Source organism: Olea europaea, chromosome 17 (genome assembly GCF_002742605.1).
Source record: "Olea europaea var. sylvestris chromosome 17, O_europaea_v1, whole genome shotgun sequence".
NCBI lineage: Eukaryota > Viridiplantae > Streptophyta > Magnoliopsida > Lamiales > Oleaceae > Olea > Olea europaea.
The window spans coordinates 14,805,208-14,821,602 of record NC_036253.1 but is presented as its reverse complement, the minus strand read 5'-3'; the positions used below and the strand labels follow the sequence as shown (position 1 = coordinate 14,821,602).

At 43.4% G+C, this 16,395-nt stretch overlaps 1 protein-coding gene across 2 annotated transcripts; it reads left to right on the top strand.

Moving 5' to 3' along the window:
- The first annotated feature begins 456 nt into the window (after positions 1–456).
- On the top strand, positions 457–5,538 carry LOC111365269 (leucine--tRNA ligase, cytoplasmic-like). Of its 2 annotated transcripts, none has more exons than XM_022985710.1 (2): positions 457–656; positions 1,990–5,538. In XM_022985710.1, the coding sequence occupies exon 2, from the start codon at positions 2,015–2,017 to the stop codon at positions 5,273–5,275; it is 3,261 nt and encodes a 1,086-aa protein (XP_022841478.1). In that variant the 5' UTR covers positions 457–656; positions 1,990–2,014; the 3' UTR covers positions 5,276–5,538. The 2 variants fall into 2 exon arrangements, with proteins under 2 accessions (XP_022841478.1, XP_022841477.1); XM_022985709.1 differs by lacking the exon at positions 457–656 and adding an exon at positions 1,003–1,252.
- The last annotated feature ends 10,857 nt before the right edge of the window (positions 5,539–16,395 follow it).

Here is a 16,395-nt window from a genome sequence, read left to right as displayed (position 1 = left end):
CCCCCCCCCCCCCCCCCCGAAGGATTCGATATTCAATTGCATTGCAATATATTCATTAGGTTAAACTAGATAAATATATTACACGCGTGTTATTTATTTCGCTGATTTATTTAAATTTACTTTACTTTAAAACATATTTTTTTCAACATTTAAATTAATTGAAGTACCAATTTGAAATATTAATTATATTAAACTAGATTCAATGAGGCTGGCTATACTGGATTTTTACAATATTTGAACCAATTTAAAATTACCATTTGAAATTGCAGTGCATTAATATTTAATTTTAGCTTATTTTATTAAAAAGTAACTTTTGAAGCAATCTTAAAAATATTTCGTAAGTTTTAAGCAGAGTTATTCCTAGTGGAAATTACACTGCAGCCGGTTTTATTCCTACTCTAAAACCACGGGCACGCTAGCCCATATAAATATGACCATTAATTGGGCTATCTCCAAACACCAACCCGATCCGACTTTACCCGTTCCCGGTAAAACCAGAAAATGGAAGTGATAGAGAAACGGAAATCTACTACATTCAAAAATATAGTTAACGGTGGCGTCTCATAATCTACTGAGACGCGTTAGCCTTCTGCAAAACCCAAGCCTCCAAGACACCATCTTTCTTCCTTATTAATCTTTCAATCGAATAAATTCAGGTATTTCTTTCTTTTACATAATTATGTACTGCTTCTGGTTTTTACAGCATTTGGATTAATTTTGTTTAAGGTTGGATAAAACACTCGAACCGGTCCGGTTCCGAACCAAATCGAGGGGTTCATCTTAAGCTAAGTATGGTAACAGGAATACAGAATCGACAAGTTTAGTTATGTAGTAAATTGAATCTTCTAATTTTTAAAATTTTTCTATATTAAACTAGCCAAATTATACTAAATTTTTCTTGTTTCACTTGCCAACTAAGCTCCTGTTTGTTTCCCATTATTTGTCTATTAAAATGAAAAATATAACCGTTATCCATCACATCAGGCCACCGTATTTGACTTTTTATCTTTTATGTGGGGCTGATAACAACTATATTTTTCATTCTCATTCTTACATTAATGCGTACCAAATGGGGCCTAATTAACTGAGCACAAAATATCATTTTCCTGTTTCAACCCAATTCAACTTTGTTTGACTTAAATTTTTCTCAATCATTCTACCTTTTCTCGAATAATCGAAGCTGAATGACTATGTCTCTCTTCATCTTATCCTTCTCTGTCATATTCATTGAATTATCTTCACTTGGATTAAGGTAATTTGTATATATTGGTGAATGGATGTTATTAGAAAAATTGCTATCTTTATATTTATAAGTGTTTATATATTATTATTGTAAAAGCCTAAATTGAATACGTTATTAGTTGAATAAATGTAATATTATTGTAAATATTAAAAAATTTAATTATGGAATGAAATCACATGGAACCGAACCATTTTATAATTAAATTTAGACCTGACCATTTAAATTACTAAAGTTCTGAAAATTTTGGTTCGATTAGGTTCTCTTTATCACCGAACTAAATCATGTCCAACCCTAATTTTGTTTATAGTTATAGGTGATAAGTCTTTGCAGTTAACGAACTCAGTGTTTTTTCTGTTTAATAACGAGATTAGAAAATATTGTTTGTTTTTTGAGTTTTTTAGTTATTATGATGCAAATTAATTTAAATTTCGGTATTGCACATGGAATGAATGCGCGAATGACATGTTTTTGTTTGTCAAATGGTGGTAAGGCTTAGCTGTTATCATTAGCTAGGCCTTGATCTCAAAATTCTGCTTTCTTAAATAGAATGAATGTCAATTTTTCCCCAACTTTTAACCGTGTTCTTTACCCTTTATTTATTTTTTTGGCTCAACAGAAGAAAGCCGGTTTTTTCGTGGTGTGATTTCGTTTTTACTGTAATACGTAATGAGCATTTGTATGTGGATGTAATAGTGTGATTGGAACTGTTTGTTCCATTTTTTTTTATTCTTTTATTTTTGGTATAGTTTCTGTGGGCTTTCTTGTAACGAAATGGCGGAAGAAAGCGGGAATAGCTTTGCACGCAGAGATCGTCTTTTGGAAATTGAGTCTGAAGTCCAGAAGTGGTGGGAAGAGGGTGATGTGTTCAAGGCTGAAGCCAAAGACTTGTCGCCCGAACCAGGTGATAAGTTCTTTGGGAACTTTCCATTTCCTTATATGAATGGTTTTCTGCACTTGGGACATGCTTTTTCCCTCTCGAAACTTGAATTTGCTGCAGCATATCATAGATTGAGGGGTGCAAGTGTTCTCTTGCCTTTTGCGTTTCATTGTACTGGGATGCCAATTAAGGCCTCAGCCGATAAGATTAAAAGGGAGATTGAAATGTTTGGATACCCACCTGTGTTTCCTGTTGTAAAAGAGGAGGAAGATGCTGAGCAAGAGGGGAAACCAGAGGACGAGTGTGCAGGGAATCAGACTCAACCTGATGGTGTGTTTAAGGGTAAGAAATCGAAGGTTGTTGCTAAGTCTGGTGTTGTCAAGTACCAATGGGAGATTATGAAGGGTTACGGTTTGATTGATGAGGAGATTGAGAAGTTCAAAGATCCATACCACTGGCTGACCTTTTTCCCGCCTCTGGCTGTAGAGGATTTGAAGGCTTTTGGGTTGGGATGTGATTGGAGGCGATCTTTTATCACAACCGATATGAATCCTTATTTCGATTCATTCGTCCGGTGGCAGATGAAGAAATTGAAATCAATGGGTAAGATTGTTAAGGACTTCAGATATACTATATATTCACCTTTGGATGGGCAGCCCTGTGCAGATCATGATCGGGCTTCTGGGGAAGGTGTTATTCCGCAGGAGTATACACTTGTAAAAATGGAGGTTGTCTCACCTTTTCCGCCAAAGATGAGTGTTTTGGAGGGCAAGAAAGTATATCTTGCTGCTGCTACATTGAGACCAGAGACCATGTATGGGCAAACAAATTGTTGGGTATTGCCAGATGGGAAATACGGGGCTTTTGAAATTAATGATACAGATGTGTTTATCTTGACAAAGAGGGCAGCTCTGAACTTGGCTTATCAAAGGCTGTCACGCATTCCTGAGAAGCCAACTTGTTTGGTTGAGTTGATTGGTCAAGATCTTATTGGTTTGCCTCTGAGATCTCCTTTAGCACTTAATGAGATCATATATACTCTACCCATGTTATCAGTTCTCACTGACAAGGGTACTGGGATTGTTACTAGTGTTCCCAGTGATTCTCCTGATGATTACATGGCCCTCCATGATTTGAAATCAAAACCAGCATTCAGAGCCAAGTTTGGTGTGAAGGACGAGTGGGTTGTGCCATTTGAGATCATACCTATCATTCACCACCCAGATTTTGGAGATAAGTCTGCAGAGAGAATATGCCATGAGAAAAAAATCAAAAGCCAGAATGAGAGAGAAAAACTTGATGAAGCAAAGAAAATAATCTACAAGGGAGGATTCTATGAGGGAACAATGATTATTGGAGAGTTTGCAGGAATGAAAGTCCAAGAAGCCAAAAATCTAATCAGGAGCAAGCTTCTAGAGCTCGGTCAAGCCGTTGTCTACAGTGAACCTGAAAAGAAGGTCATGTCAAGATCTGAGGATGAGTGCATCGTGGCTTTGACTGATCAATGGTATATCACTTATGGAGAACCAGAATGGAAGAAATTAGCAGAAGAGTGTTTGGCTGACATGAATCTCTACTCAGATGAGTCTCGGCATGGCTTTGAGCACACCTTAAGCTGGCTCAATCAGTGGGCATGCTCGCGTAGTTTTGGGCTTGGAACTCATATTCCTTGGGATGAGGATTTTTTAGTTGAGTCTTTGTCTGATTCAACTCTTTACATGGCATATTACACCGTAGCCCATCTGTTGCAGAGAGGCGATATGTATGGTACTGATAAAACTTTAGTAAAACCAGAGCAGCTAACAGACGATGTCTGGGATTTCTTATTTCTTGGAGGGCCATATCCCCACTCGTCAGTTATATCTCATTCTCAGCTTAGTGAGATGAAGAAAGAATTTGAGTATTGGTATCCATTTGATCTCAGAGTTTCTGGCAAGGATCTCATTCAGAATCATCTTACCTTTTGCATATATAATCACGTAGCAATCATGCCCAAGCACCACTGGCCTCGGGGATTCAGGTGCAACGGACACATAATGCTGAACTCTGAGAAAATGTCAAAGTCCACTGGGAACTTCAAGACAATTCGTCAAGCTATTGAGGAATTTTCAGCTGATGCTACGAGATTGTCTCTCGCAGATGCGGGTGATGGTATGGATGATGCCAACTTTGTCTTCGAGACAGCAAATGCTGCAATCTTACGCCTGACAAAGGAGATGATGTGGATGGAAGAGCTTCTTGAAGCCGAGTCATCTTTGAGAAGTGGTCCCCATTCCACTTATGCAGATCACGTGTTTACAAATGAAATGAATATAGCAGTTGAGATGACTGAGAAGAACTATAGTGAGTACTTGTTTCGGGAAGCTCTGAAAACTGGTTTCTACGATCTTCAGGCTGCAAGGGATGAGTATAGGCTTTCTTGCGGATCAGGTGGCATGCACCGTGATTTGTTGTGGCGCTTTATGGATATTCAGACACGTCTAATCGCTCCAATCTGTCCACATTATGCTGAATATGTCTGGAAGGAGCTGTTGAATGAGGATGGGTATGTCGTAAAAGCTGGGTGGCCTCAAGCTGATTTGCCAGATCTCACTCTCAAAAAGGCCAACAAATACTTGCAAGATTCAATTGTATCTATGAGGAAGCTTTTGCAGAAACAGATTACTGGTTCCAAAAAAGGTAATGTAAGTATACCTAATAGCCAAAATAAGCAAACTGTCGGTCTGATATTTGTGAATGAGCATTATGATGGATGGAAAAAAGAATGCTTGAACATACTCCAGAAGAAGTTTAACACCGCAACACGGTCCTTTGCACCCGATGAGGAGATCCTTTCTGAAATGCAGAGAAGTGCAATTGGACAGGAAGGCAATTTCAAGCAAATACAGAGGCTATGTATGCCTTTCTTGAGGTTCAAGAAAAACGAAGTTATGGCTGTCGGGGTTCAAGCATTGGACCTGAAGCTGCCCTTTGGTGAAATTGAGGTTCTGAAGGAGAACTTGGAACTGATCAAGCGACAATTAGGGCTTGATCGTCTGGAAGTTTTGTCTGCTACAGATGCTGATGCTATCGAGAAAGCAGGGAATCATGCCACTCTTCTGAAGTCTAATCCACCATCCCCCGGAAATCCGACTACAATCTTTCTGAATGAATGAACTAGTTGCTTGATATTTTTTTTTTTCATTTTTTTTTTTTTTTTTTTTAATTTTTTTTTTTTTTTTTTTTTTTTTTTTTTTTGTAAATACTATCTAATGTTCTTAACAAATCTGGGATCTCTGGTTCCAGCTCTTCCCAAGAAGGAAAAGCAAAAGAAGAGAATTGTAGCATGAATTGAGTGATACAACATTTGTAGTGAGTTATGTGACGTTGCTATTGTGGGTTTTACTGATATTGTTCCTTGAAGTATGCTGCTTGCGTATTTATCTTCGATTCTAAAATATAGATTGAAATTACTTTAATGTTTTTTGAGTTATGTGACGTTGCTATTGTGGGTTTTACTGATATTGTTCCTTGAAGTATGCTGCTTGCGTATTTATCTTCGATTCTAAAATATAGATTGAAATTACTTTAATGTTTTCGACTACGTTTTATGGTATAGAACGAGAACTTTACATACAGATCTATAAGAAATTAGCAACAGAGGTACCACCCTTTCAGGAAAGTTACATTTTGGTCCCCAGTTTATCAGTGGGAGTGTTTACGTTACGCCTCAACTACCATTGACCATTTGCACTTATTTTTCAGTCAATCCAACATAGACAACATAACAAGCTGGCGTATACTATCTCAAATTTTGTACAATTTGCCAATTTCAGTTATTCAAAAATTAATGTGAACCAAAAAATCAAAATATTAAGTGGAATTCGATAATTAACATTGTACTTAATAAGTATATGTTTGGCAATACTTTCATATGTATTTTCCTTCCACGCAATTGGTAGAACTCACATTCACTATCCATTCATTAGCTACACATTTTTTATGACCAACAACTTATAATTACTTGAAAACACTTCCAAACATGTCATAAATTTGAAAACTTAATTATTTATTTATAACCTTTTAAGTTTAGTCCGTGCCTAAGCCCAATGGATGATTTATCAAAAACACAACCCTTTGACCGATATATAATTGAATGAAAATTTTGACTAAGGCAAAGCCCTTTACATGCGGACTCACTAATCTTGCTTTTCTTGCCTATTCAGTTTTTGTTGTTGTTAAAGAATTTCTTTGAATGTAATTTGATTATTGATGTCTTAACGTTTTGGTAAAGTTCTTTCTGCTGCCAAACTTTTTTTATCATATACTAGTTCAACCTATGTGGAATATCAATGCGAAATAGATGTCCGTGCTCCAAAAGCATTTTGTGATATCACTCATATCATTGATCAATTACAGTTTTGTCGACTCTTATTCAAAGTTCATTTCAGAGGGTGACCTGAGTTGTCACATCGAGATTTTGGTACCATTATGAAGCTCTCATAGAATACTTCAATACACCATTGTCGAAAACCGAGACGGCCCTAAGGGCGCACAAGTGGAGCAACCGCACAGGAATTCGTCATTATAGGGGCATCAAAAAAATTTTGTTATAAGTGTATAGTATGTATGATTGTATATTTAAAATGTTTTTAATTTTAAAACTTTTAATTTTTATTATTATATTAAGTCGAAGACACTACGAGACATAGGTGATCCTGCTGAACTGATCGAAGTGCCCTCGCCCATGAGGCCGAGGCGAAGTGCACTCCGGGGACCTCTGTCAGAAGATCGGCTGCCAATTTTAGAAGGAGATCTTTGCCAAGATCCTTTCCGCCCCTAAGGTTTAAATTGATTTGACGTTTCCATGAGACTAGTTAATGTGACTTATCGACTTTATGTCAACTCAACTCGGGAGAAGTAATTACCCGCCCACTCTAGAGACGCGGTTGATTGACCCCTATGAACAGACACCTCATGCTGTCAGATGTATACACGTGTCCTACATCCAACGGTTCATCCCACCTATAAATACCCAAGGGTTGGCAAGAAGTAAAGGTAATGAAACTCTTACTATATAGCACTCCATAGCAAGTATATATATTTTCTCCTCCCCTTTTATTATCTTGCACAACCCCTGGGTACTGTTCCGACCACCTAAACCTAACTTGACCGTCGGAGTGTACACGACCACCACCACCCCCGCTGGTCCCGGTCGTGTGCGTCTGACCGTGCGTTGATTGTGCGGAGGGAGGAATACATGGAGTAGCTATCGGTTGGCCACGTGGAAGGTCCAATTTTCGATATCAACAGATTGGTGTCGTTTGTGGGAAACACTTCCCGTTCAAAGTTCTGCATTCTCCACCGTAGAAATCACCAGAAAACTAGCGATTAACCCTGAAAAGGGTACGTTCTTGAAAAAGAACAAAGTTGAGTTATAATCCAAGTTCTCACCACCCTTGAAAAAGGAGCTAAGATGAGTTATAGCCATGAAGACAACAACCCCATGAGAGAGGCCTCTAAAGAGAAGGTGCTCCATAACAATGTTACTCACCAGAGACCCCATCACCGGCGTCACCGAGGTGAAAGAACAGCCATGCTCACTGAAGGAATGACTCAAATAGCTGCGAGCATGTGAGACATCGCAGCTCAGAATATGGCAATGCATGAACTTCTCATGCAAGCCCGAGGTCACCAGGGCTCTCAAATGCCCCAAGGATCTTACCCAGTGCAGGAAGCCCCAATATCCCGTTCCTGAGGCCACACCAGTCAGCACAGAGAATGCCCCCTCAAAAGAGAAACGGACGTCGAAGCCACATCTTATGTGTAAGGGAACCAGCCATCAGAACCACACTTGGGGGACAATTTCCCTCAAGAATATGAGGTACAGATGTCGGTAAGCGTTTTCGACCGGATTGGGGAGGATCCTAACAATAGGGTCCGCCCAGTGAGAAGATCAATTCGGCCAGATCAGGAACAAGAACAGGCTCCTCCTCCTCCTAGAAATAGGAGGGACAGGAGAATCTAGTCGATTGGAGGAGTCGAGGAGAAGCACCTCCACCTCCCCAGAACATTCAAGATGATGAAAGGTCAGATGGGCCCTATCGTTCTTATGAGATTGACGACGATGATGATGATGATGATAACCTCCATTTCTCAAGGAAGATCCGAAGCTTCCCAATGCCAGCAAATTTCATGCCCCCTAAGATCCCCAAGTATGAAGGAAAGGGGGACCCCGAGAAGCACCTCACCAAGTATATGACACAAATGAGTCTCAGGGGAGCCTCGCCTGCTTTGAAATGCAGAGCCTTCCATTTAACACTAGGCAGAGCCGCCAAAGTATGGTACAGCAGGCTTCCTCCCCTAAGCATTAGAAGTTGGCTATATTTGAAGAAGGCATTCTTGAATCAGTACATCTCGCGAAGAGAAGGAGAGGCCCCAGTGCAACGCCTGTAAGACATGAGGCAAGCCCCTGGAGAGATGCTGAAAAATTATCTCGCCAGGTTTATGGACGAAATCACATACTGCGAACAAATCACTGACAAAGAAGCCCTTTCAGCCCTGAAAGGTGGCCTCAACATGAACACTTTATTCTGGAGGGACGTGCGCAGCAAGAATCCTTCCACTTATGATGAACTCGTGGAAATGATGAGAGCTGAAATCGTGAGTGAAGAAATGATTGATCACCGAAACCGTGCCGCGCAGGGACTCCCTCTTCCTCAGAGGCAGGTAGGTCGAGGACCCATAACACACCTTGTTACACAGCAATGGACTCAAGCAGGACACAGAATAGCTCCCACCTCCGGGCAGGCATTGGCTTCTGCCACACTAAATGCAGTGCCGGTATTGGCATATGAAAATGCTCCTAACGAAGCAGGGCCATCTGGAAGAAACAATAGCAAGAAAAAGAAGAAAAATCGATCAAACAGGCCCTTGAAAGGGAAAAGGTTTTGCACTTTCCATCAACTCTATGGGCATGACACCAACGAATGTAGAGACGCTCTTCGATGCCCAGATCGGACCGACCCACACCCCTCCAGGAGGAATGAATATCCTCGTAGATCTGTCTCCCCAAACAGGGGAGATCGAAGACACAGAGAACAGTCACCCCTGAGAAGAAAATCAAGGCACCAAGGAGAGTCTAGGCAGAGAGATCAGGCCCCATTTTCTAGGGGCCAAATCATCAGGAAAATCGATACCATCATTGGAGGACCCCACATCGGTGTTAACACCAGGAATGCCCAAAAGAATTGTACAAGGGAAGCAAAGGACCAACCAATAATCACTTACATTGTCAACGAGTCCCAAGAGGCCAACATGATGGCCCCAATTACCTTCTCCCAGGAAGATGTGCAAGGAGTTCACCATCCCCATTGCGACGCACTGGTTGTGAGAGTCATAGTAGCCAGAAACGGGCTCAAATGCATGCTCGTCGACAATGACAGTTCAATGAACATATTGTTCGGCTCCACCTTTGACAAAATATAGATTGAACATGGGTTGATCCCCATGACCGACCCACTATTCAAATTTACTGGGGACAGCATCGTCCCACGAGGACAAATCACTCTGCCCGTTGAGATGGGTTCGGCACCCCTAGTGGCCCAACACTTCATGAAATTCTTAGTGGTAGACCACAGATCGGTCTATCATAGAGTATTGGGCAGACCTGCTTTGAAAGATCTTTGGGCCGTCACATCCATCCACTACTTGTGTATGAAATTTCCAACTGAACATGGGACTGCAACGGTCCGAGGCGATCAGATGGGCTCCAGGGCATGCTACTTAAACGCGCTGTGAAAATCAGAGCCCCGAACTGTTAATGTAATCCTAATTGAGGTTCCCACTGAAGCTAGTACAGACGTGGAAATGGTCGACATCCTTGAACAAGGGCATACTTCTGAACAAGAGGAAGACGTCGACATGGAAGAGGCCCCTGAACAAGGGCACCCTCTTGATGAGTTAGATCCCCGAATAATTGACTCTGAACCAAATGCAATCCTAATGGAAGAACTAAAAACTTTCTCCGCCAACATAGAAGACCCCAGTCAGGTTTTGCGTATAGGGAAGGCGCTATCCCCCGAAGCAAAAGAAGAAATGATAAGCTTCCTGAAAAGGAACTTGGATGTCTTCGCTTGGAAGCATGAAGACATGATGGGAATAGATCCAAGGATCAGTTGCCACCATCTTAACATTAACCCCTCTTGTGCCCCCCATCGATAGAAGAGACGTGCCCTCAATCCGAAGAGGTACGAGGCACTAAAAGACCAAGTAAACAAACTTAGCCACAGTGGTTTCATAAGGGAAGCCATCTACCTGAAGTGGATATCCAACTCGATCCTAGTGAAAAAGCCTAGCTGAAAGTGGAGGGTGCGCATAGACTACACAAACTTGAATAAGGCGTGCCCTAAAGACAGCTTCCCACTTCCAATGATAGACCAACTTGTGGATTCCACTGCTGGACACGAACTGCTGAGCTTCATGGATGCATACTCAGGGTACAATACCCATGTTCCAACCTGATGAGGAAGCTACGACATTTATTACGGATAGAGGTCTATACTGCTACAAAGTCATGCCCTTCGGATTGAAGAATGCCGGAGCTACATATCAGAGGCTGATCAACATGATGTTTGTCGAACTCATTGACAAAAGGTCTTCATGAACGACATGTTAGTCAAAAGCCTCCAGGCAGTCGAACACGTAAGTCACCTCGACCAAACTTTTCAGATACTTAGAAAATATAAAATGAAGTTGAATCCCCTCAAATGCACCTTTGGAGTGACTTCGGGTCAGTTCTTGGGATATATTGTCAATCAAAGGGGAATTGAAGCAAATCTAGTGAAAATAATAGCCTTGCTAGAGATGAGGTCACCTCAGAAACAAAGGAGGTTCAAAGCCTCAATGGTCGGATAGCCGCGCTCGGTCACTTCATCTCCAGAGCCACAGATAAAAATTTGTCTTTCTTCAATGTGCTTAAGCAAGGAAAGAAGTTCCAATGGACTTCTGAGTGTGAGGAAGCCTTCCAGGCGCTGAAAAAGCACCTCTAAGAGGCATCCCTCCTGTCGAAACCTCAACCAGATGAGTCACTACTGCTACACTTAGCGGTCTCGAACGTGGCGGTTAGCGCCGTCCTAGTCAGAGAAGAAAGAGAACGCCAGCTGCCAGTGTATTATGTCAGCAAAGCACTTCTCTCAGCTGAAACACGCTACCCAGACATGGAGAAACTGGCACTCGCCCTTATCACAGCCTCAAGAAAACTGAAGCCATACTTCCAGGCCCACTCAATCGAAGTTCTCACCAACTTCCCATTGAAGCAGGTGATGCAGAAAAAAATGCATCAGGACGCCTGCTAAAATGGGTAATCGAGCTCAGTGAGTTCGATCTATTGTTCCGATCTCAACACACCATCAAGGGCCAGGCCCTTGTAGATTTTATGGCTGAGTTTGCCAAAGCCCCAGAAATGGAAGCGACAATGAAACCAGCCGAGTCTCCCACATGGAAACTGTTCGTAGATGGGTCCTCAAGAGAGACTGGCTCCGGGGCAGGGATCGTCTTAGAAAGCCCGGAAGGCCACAAGCTAAACTGCGCAGTAAGATTCGATTTCTTCAAAGCCTCGAACAACGCCGCTGAATACGAGACCCTTCTGGCAGGTTTTAGACTTGCTAAAGAGATGCAGGTCAAAAGGCTCCTGGCGAGCAGTGATTCTCAATTTATAGTGAATCAGGTAAGTGGGAACTTCACGGCCAAGGACAGTAGCATGGTTGCATACTTGAAGTTGGTCCTGGACCTAGTTCCTCATTTTGAAAGGTTTGAACTGACTTAAGTCCCCCACCTAGAAAATACACATGCAGACGCTCTTTCAAAACTGGCCAGCAGCAAGGATTCAGAGCTGCTAAAGGTTGTCCCTATTGAGCACTTATCAAAGCCCTCCACTTCCGGAGGTGAAAAGGTACTATGGATAGAAGGCACCCCATTATGGATACAGCCTATCATCACCTATCTAAAAGATCAATCACTGCCTGCCTCTAAAAGAGAGGCATGGAATTTAAGAAGAAGGGCTGCACACTTCGTCCTGCAAGAAAATACTCTTTACAAGAGAGGCTTCGTCTCGCCACTTCTCCGATGTGTGGGAAGCAAAGAAACCACATACATACTCAGAGAAATCCATGAGGAAATCTGCAGAAATCACTCAGGAGGAATGGCTCTGGCACACAAGGTTCTTCGTCAATGCTACTTCTAGCCGACCCTGAAAAGGGACACTTGCCGGTTTGTCCAGAAATGTGACAAGTGTCAGTGCTTCTCAAATATTCAAAGGTAGCCTTCTCAGAGCCTCTCCGTAGTAACCAGCCCTTGTCCATTCGCCAAGTGGAGTATTGACTTCATTGGTCCACTCCCCAAAGGAAGAGGAAGCGCAACTTTCGCCATTTTCGCTATTGACTACTTCACTAAGTGGGTTAAGGCTGAACCTCTTGCCAAGATCACCGAAGCGAACACTACTAAATTCGCCTGGAAGAACATCATTTGTAGGTTCGGCATTCCCCACTCCTTAGTGTCCGACAATGGAAGACAGTTCAACAACAGGAGGATGTGAGAATTATGCGACGAGCAAGGCATAGAGAAGGACTTCTCGACACCTCATTACCCTCAAGCAAACGGACAAGTTAAGGCAGTGAACAAGACTATCAAGCACACCCTGAAAAGGAAGCTTGACACCTCAAAATGGGCTTGGGTAGATGAACTCCCCCACGTCCTCTGGGCCATCAGAACATCTAGCCGAACTGTAACAAGGGAAACACCATTCTCGATGACCTACGGAGCCGAGGCCATGAGCTCGGTCGAGATTGGGGTCCTATCACACCGTCGAATACACTTCAATGAGATCAGCAACGACGAGGCTCGAATAAGCAAACTCCACCTCCTTGAAGAAAGAAGGGATGCTTCTCAAGTGAACTTGGCAAAGTATCATCGAAAGATGACCCGCTACTATAACTCTAAGATCAGAAACAGAACTCTTCGCTTGGGGACCTCGTCCTCAGAAGGGTTTTCCAATCTTCAAAACCAACAGGGTCCGGAGTGTTTGGACCGAACTGGAAGGGCCCTTACCGCATCCGCAGAGAATCCCGACCTGGAACTTTCAAAATTGAAGACATGGCAGGAAAGGCACTACCTCATCAATGGAACATCGAACACTTGAAGAAGTACTATCATTGATGAGCCTTTGTTCCGATCCGATCTCAATATTGTCTAATGAATGGGTATTCTGATCTAATCTCAGTTGTAAATTCCCTAGCTTACTAAGTACTGAAATTGCCTTGGTAAATTTTGGTGTAATTTGTCAAGTAATGAAACTTCGGTTCTGTGTCACATCGATTAGTAAATTGTTTCCTCAGTCCTTCAATATGTTTACTTAAGTAATCTGATCCCAAATTGTTAACTGATTAACGCTAAGAGGCACTCCATGTTTACTTAAGTGGTCCACTTCATATTAACTTGAGTGATCTGATCTTCTGTTATTAACTGGTTATTATTAAGAGGCACTTAGTCTTGAATGTTCATACAAGGGTAAACAGATCAATACAATAAAATAGCAGAAGCACCAATACTTAACAAAAACTTTCATTTCATTTACTTGAATTTGAAATACAAAAAGGCCGAAGCCATTACAAAAGTTGACCCTATTCTACTGGAGGGTCTTCTCGAACCGCTTCTGCCTCGACCGCCTCCGGGGCCTCCGGAGCTTCTTCAGCAAACCTGTCTGGCTGGCCTCCAATTGGCCCCCCAAACTCTGCCTCCAAAGAGGAGATGTCCAGAGTGGGGTGTTCCTCTTTCAGCAGACCTAGCAAGCCTTGGGCACTCCAGGAGGCCCAGAAGTTGGCGAAAGTCATCGTACAGGGGTGTTCTTTGAAGTGGTCAATGAAATTCTGAACCGCAACCTCCCCTGCCAACTTCAACTCCTCCTTCAAGGAGGCGATCTCCTCAGATTGAGCCTCCGCCTTTTGTCTCAGTTTCGTCTTTTCTTTGTTTGAGGCCTCCAGAGCCTCCGTGGCGAGCCGATGGTGCTCGTTGGCGTGATCCACTCGTCGAGTCATGGCAACCACTTGGCACTCCACCTCGTATAGCTCCTTCTTCAGCCGCTCCACTTCAGCTTTGGCGGCTGTCAGCTGGGCCTCGCCCTCCTTCCTCCCCTTCTTCTCCCCAGTAGCCTTGGCCCGAGCCTCCCTCACAGTGTCCCCGTAGTGCATCGCCTCCTCGAGGAGCTTGGCAAGGTCCTCCCTCTTAGCATTCAAATCCTTCACCAAGCCTTGCAGTTGGATGCTGGTGCTGAGAGCCTGGGTCACGCAGGCACTGTTGGCCGCCACCAGGTCTTCGGTTGTGCAGGAAACAGTGTGGTCCCTCCACTCTTTAGTCCAATATTTGGTGTGGACCACCGCCACTGCAGCCGTTTCTGGATGAAGAGCTTCCAACACTTCTTTCACCGGCTCATCCGAGTTGGTGCCCAAGAATTCGACCTTCTTAGAGGGACGGGCTCTCTTTCTCCTCTACTGCCCCGACACTTGGGCAATAGGCACGGCAGCAAGTGGAGAAGTGGTCGGGGCAGTAGCAACCTCTGCTGGTACAGGCCTCTTCTCTGAAATGGCCACTCAATTAGGATTGTAGTCTGCTTCAAAATGGGGGGTGGCCTCGCCACAGTTGGGCATTTGGAAGGAGCGACACTCTTTTTGCCTTTCTGCAATAGATCAGCCGCGGGGTCCTCGGGCACCTCCTCCTCCGTCGGAGGCTGGAGCCTTTAACTGGCATCCACCAGGTCCTCCATTTGCTTCTTGTAGTTGGAGGAGGAGGTCTTCAGCGCCCGCGCCTCTGCCATCATCCTTTGGATGGTCTTAAAATCAGGGCACACGGGCATCTTCTTGTTGAAGTTGTCTACAAGAAACAAACGATAAATTAGTACAAGTGTAAAGAGTTCAGAAATATGGAAGGATAAAGACTTCGGGATAGTTACCTTGAGATGCCATCAGGTCGTGTGTAACGAACTGTAGATTTTTTCTGATCAGCCGGTGGTATGACCTCTTCTTCTAAGGTAGCTGATAGATGATGCAAATGTTGTCGAAGTCCTCAGAAGATAGTTCTCACCGAGGAAGAGTACTTTCAAGAGAAATGCAAATGTTAGTCACGATCCGAACCGAAGAGAAATATAAAAAACCGTAACTGCGATACTCACTAAGTGTCGAGTATTTCGTGGGGATTGTAAGAGGTGTCAGGGGGTTCCCCTCCATCATGTCCCATCGTCCTGCGGCCCAGCACCACGAGCCCTTCCACTCTTTGATGGAACTCGGCAGATCGAGCACGAATGGAGTATGGAAACCCCATGAAGTAAGGTAATACCAGCCCCGGGTCTTCTCCCCCCCCCCAGCTGTTACTTTAGGGATATAAAGGGTCTGAAAGACGGAAAAGTGCATCTCAACCCCAAGTGACGCCTCTTTCCACAACATCCAAGAGCCCACCATTTGGCTCCAAGAGTTCGGGTTGAGTTAGGTCGGAGCTAACCCATAGGACCTAAGCACCATCCTAAAGAAAAGGGTGAATTGGAAGCCTAAGGTCGGCTCTAAGGATCGCCTCACTTATAGCTTCGTACCTCGGCCTAGGGTAGCAAGACCTCTCTTCAGGTTCGGGGAGGATAAGATCTATGCTGTCTGGAATCCTAAATTCTACCCTAAATCTCTCCAGGTCGGCCTCCTTTAGTTTGGAGGGGTAATCCGACGCCCCCCAGTGCACAAAAGTATCAGCGGGGCTATCCGGCCTCTTCCACATATTCCCCCCCCCTCCAAGTATCAATTTGGCTATATCAGAGGAGGTCGCCAAAGTAGGCTCGTCCATCCTCACTAATTCGAGCCCCCTCCCCGAACCAGAACTCCCATCAGAAGCCATTTTTCAGAAAATAAATATCCCAGAAGATACTGAAACTTACGAATTCAAAGTTTTCCCCAGCCGAAAATGGTCAGGAAATGATGTAAGGTCGCCGGAAATTGATATTTCTCGTCGGAAACCCTCGAAAAATGTCGGAAATCGCAAATGATTTGAGAGCAAAGTGAGTTTTTTGTTTGCACAAGGGTGAAAAGCTTCAAAGACGCTCAAAATCCACCTTTTATAGAACGCTCCAGCTGATCTCCACCATTGAATTCGAATGCAATCAATCTAGCAAGTCCGTCGCATCATCAATCTAGGTTGTTGAAATGAAACGCCAAATTTGATCTACACCTAAGATCTTGCTGTGACCCTCAGGCTCGTATAAAAC

Bases quoted from the DNA above. Each gene is read 5' to 3' on its own strand.
- LOC111365269 (XM_022985709.1), top strand. From the start codon at position 1,185: ATGACTATGTCTCTCTTCATCTTATCCTTCTCTGTCATATTCATTGAA. The intron at 1,253-1,989 runs GTAATTTGTATA...TTTTTGGTATAG, and splicing joins TTATCTTCACTTGGATTAAG to TTTCTGTGGGCTTTCTTGTA.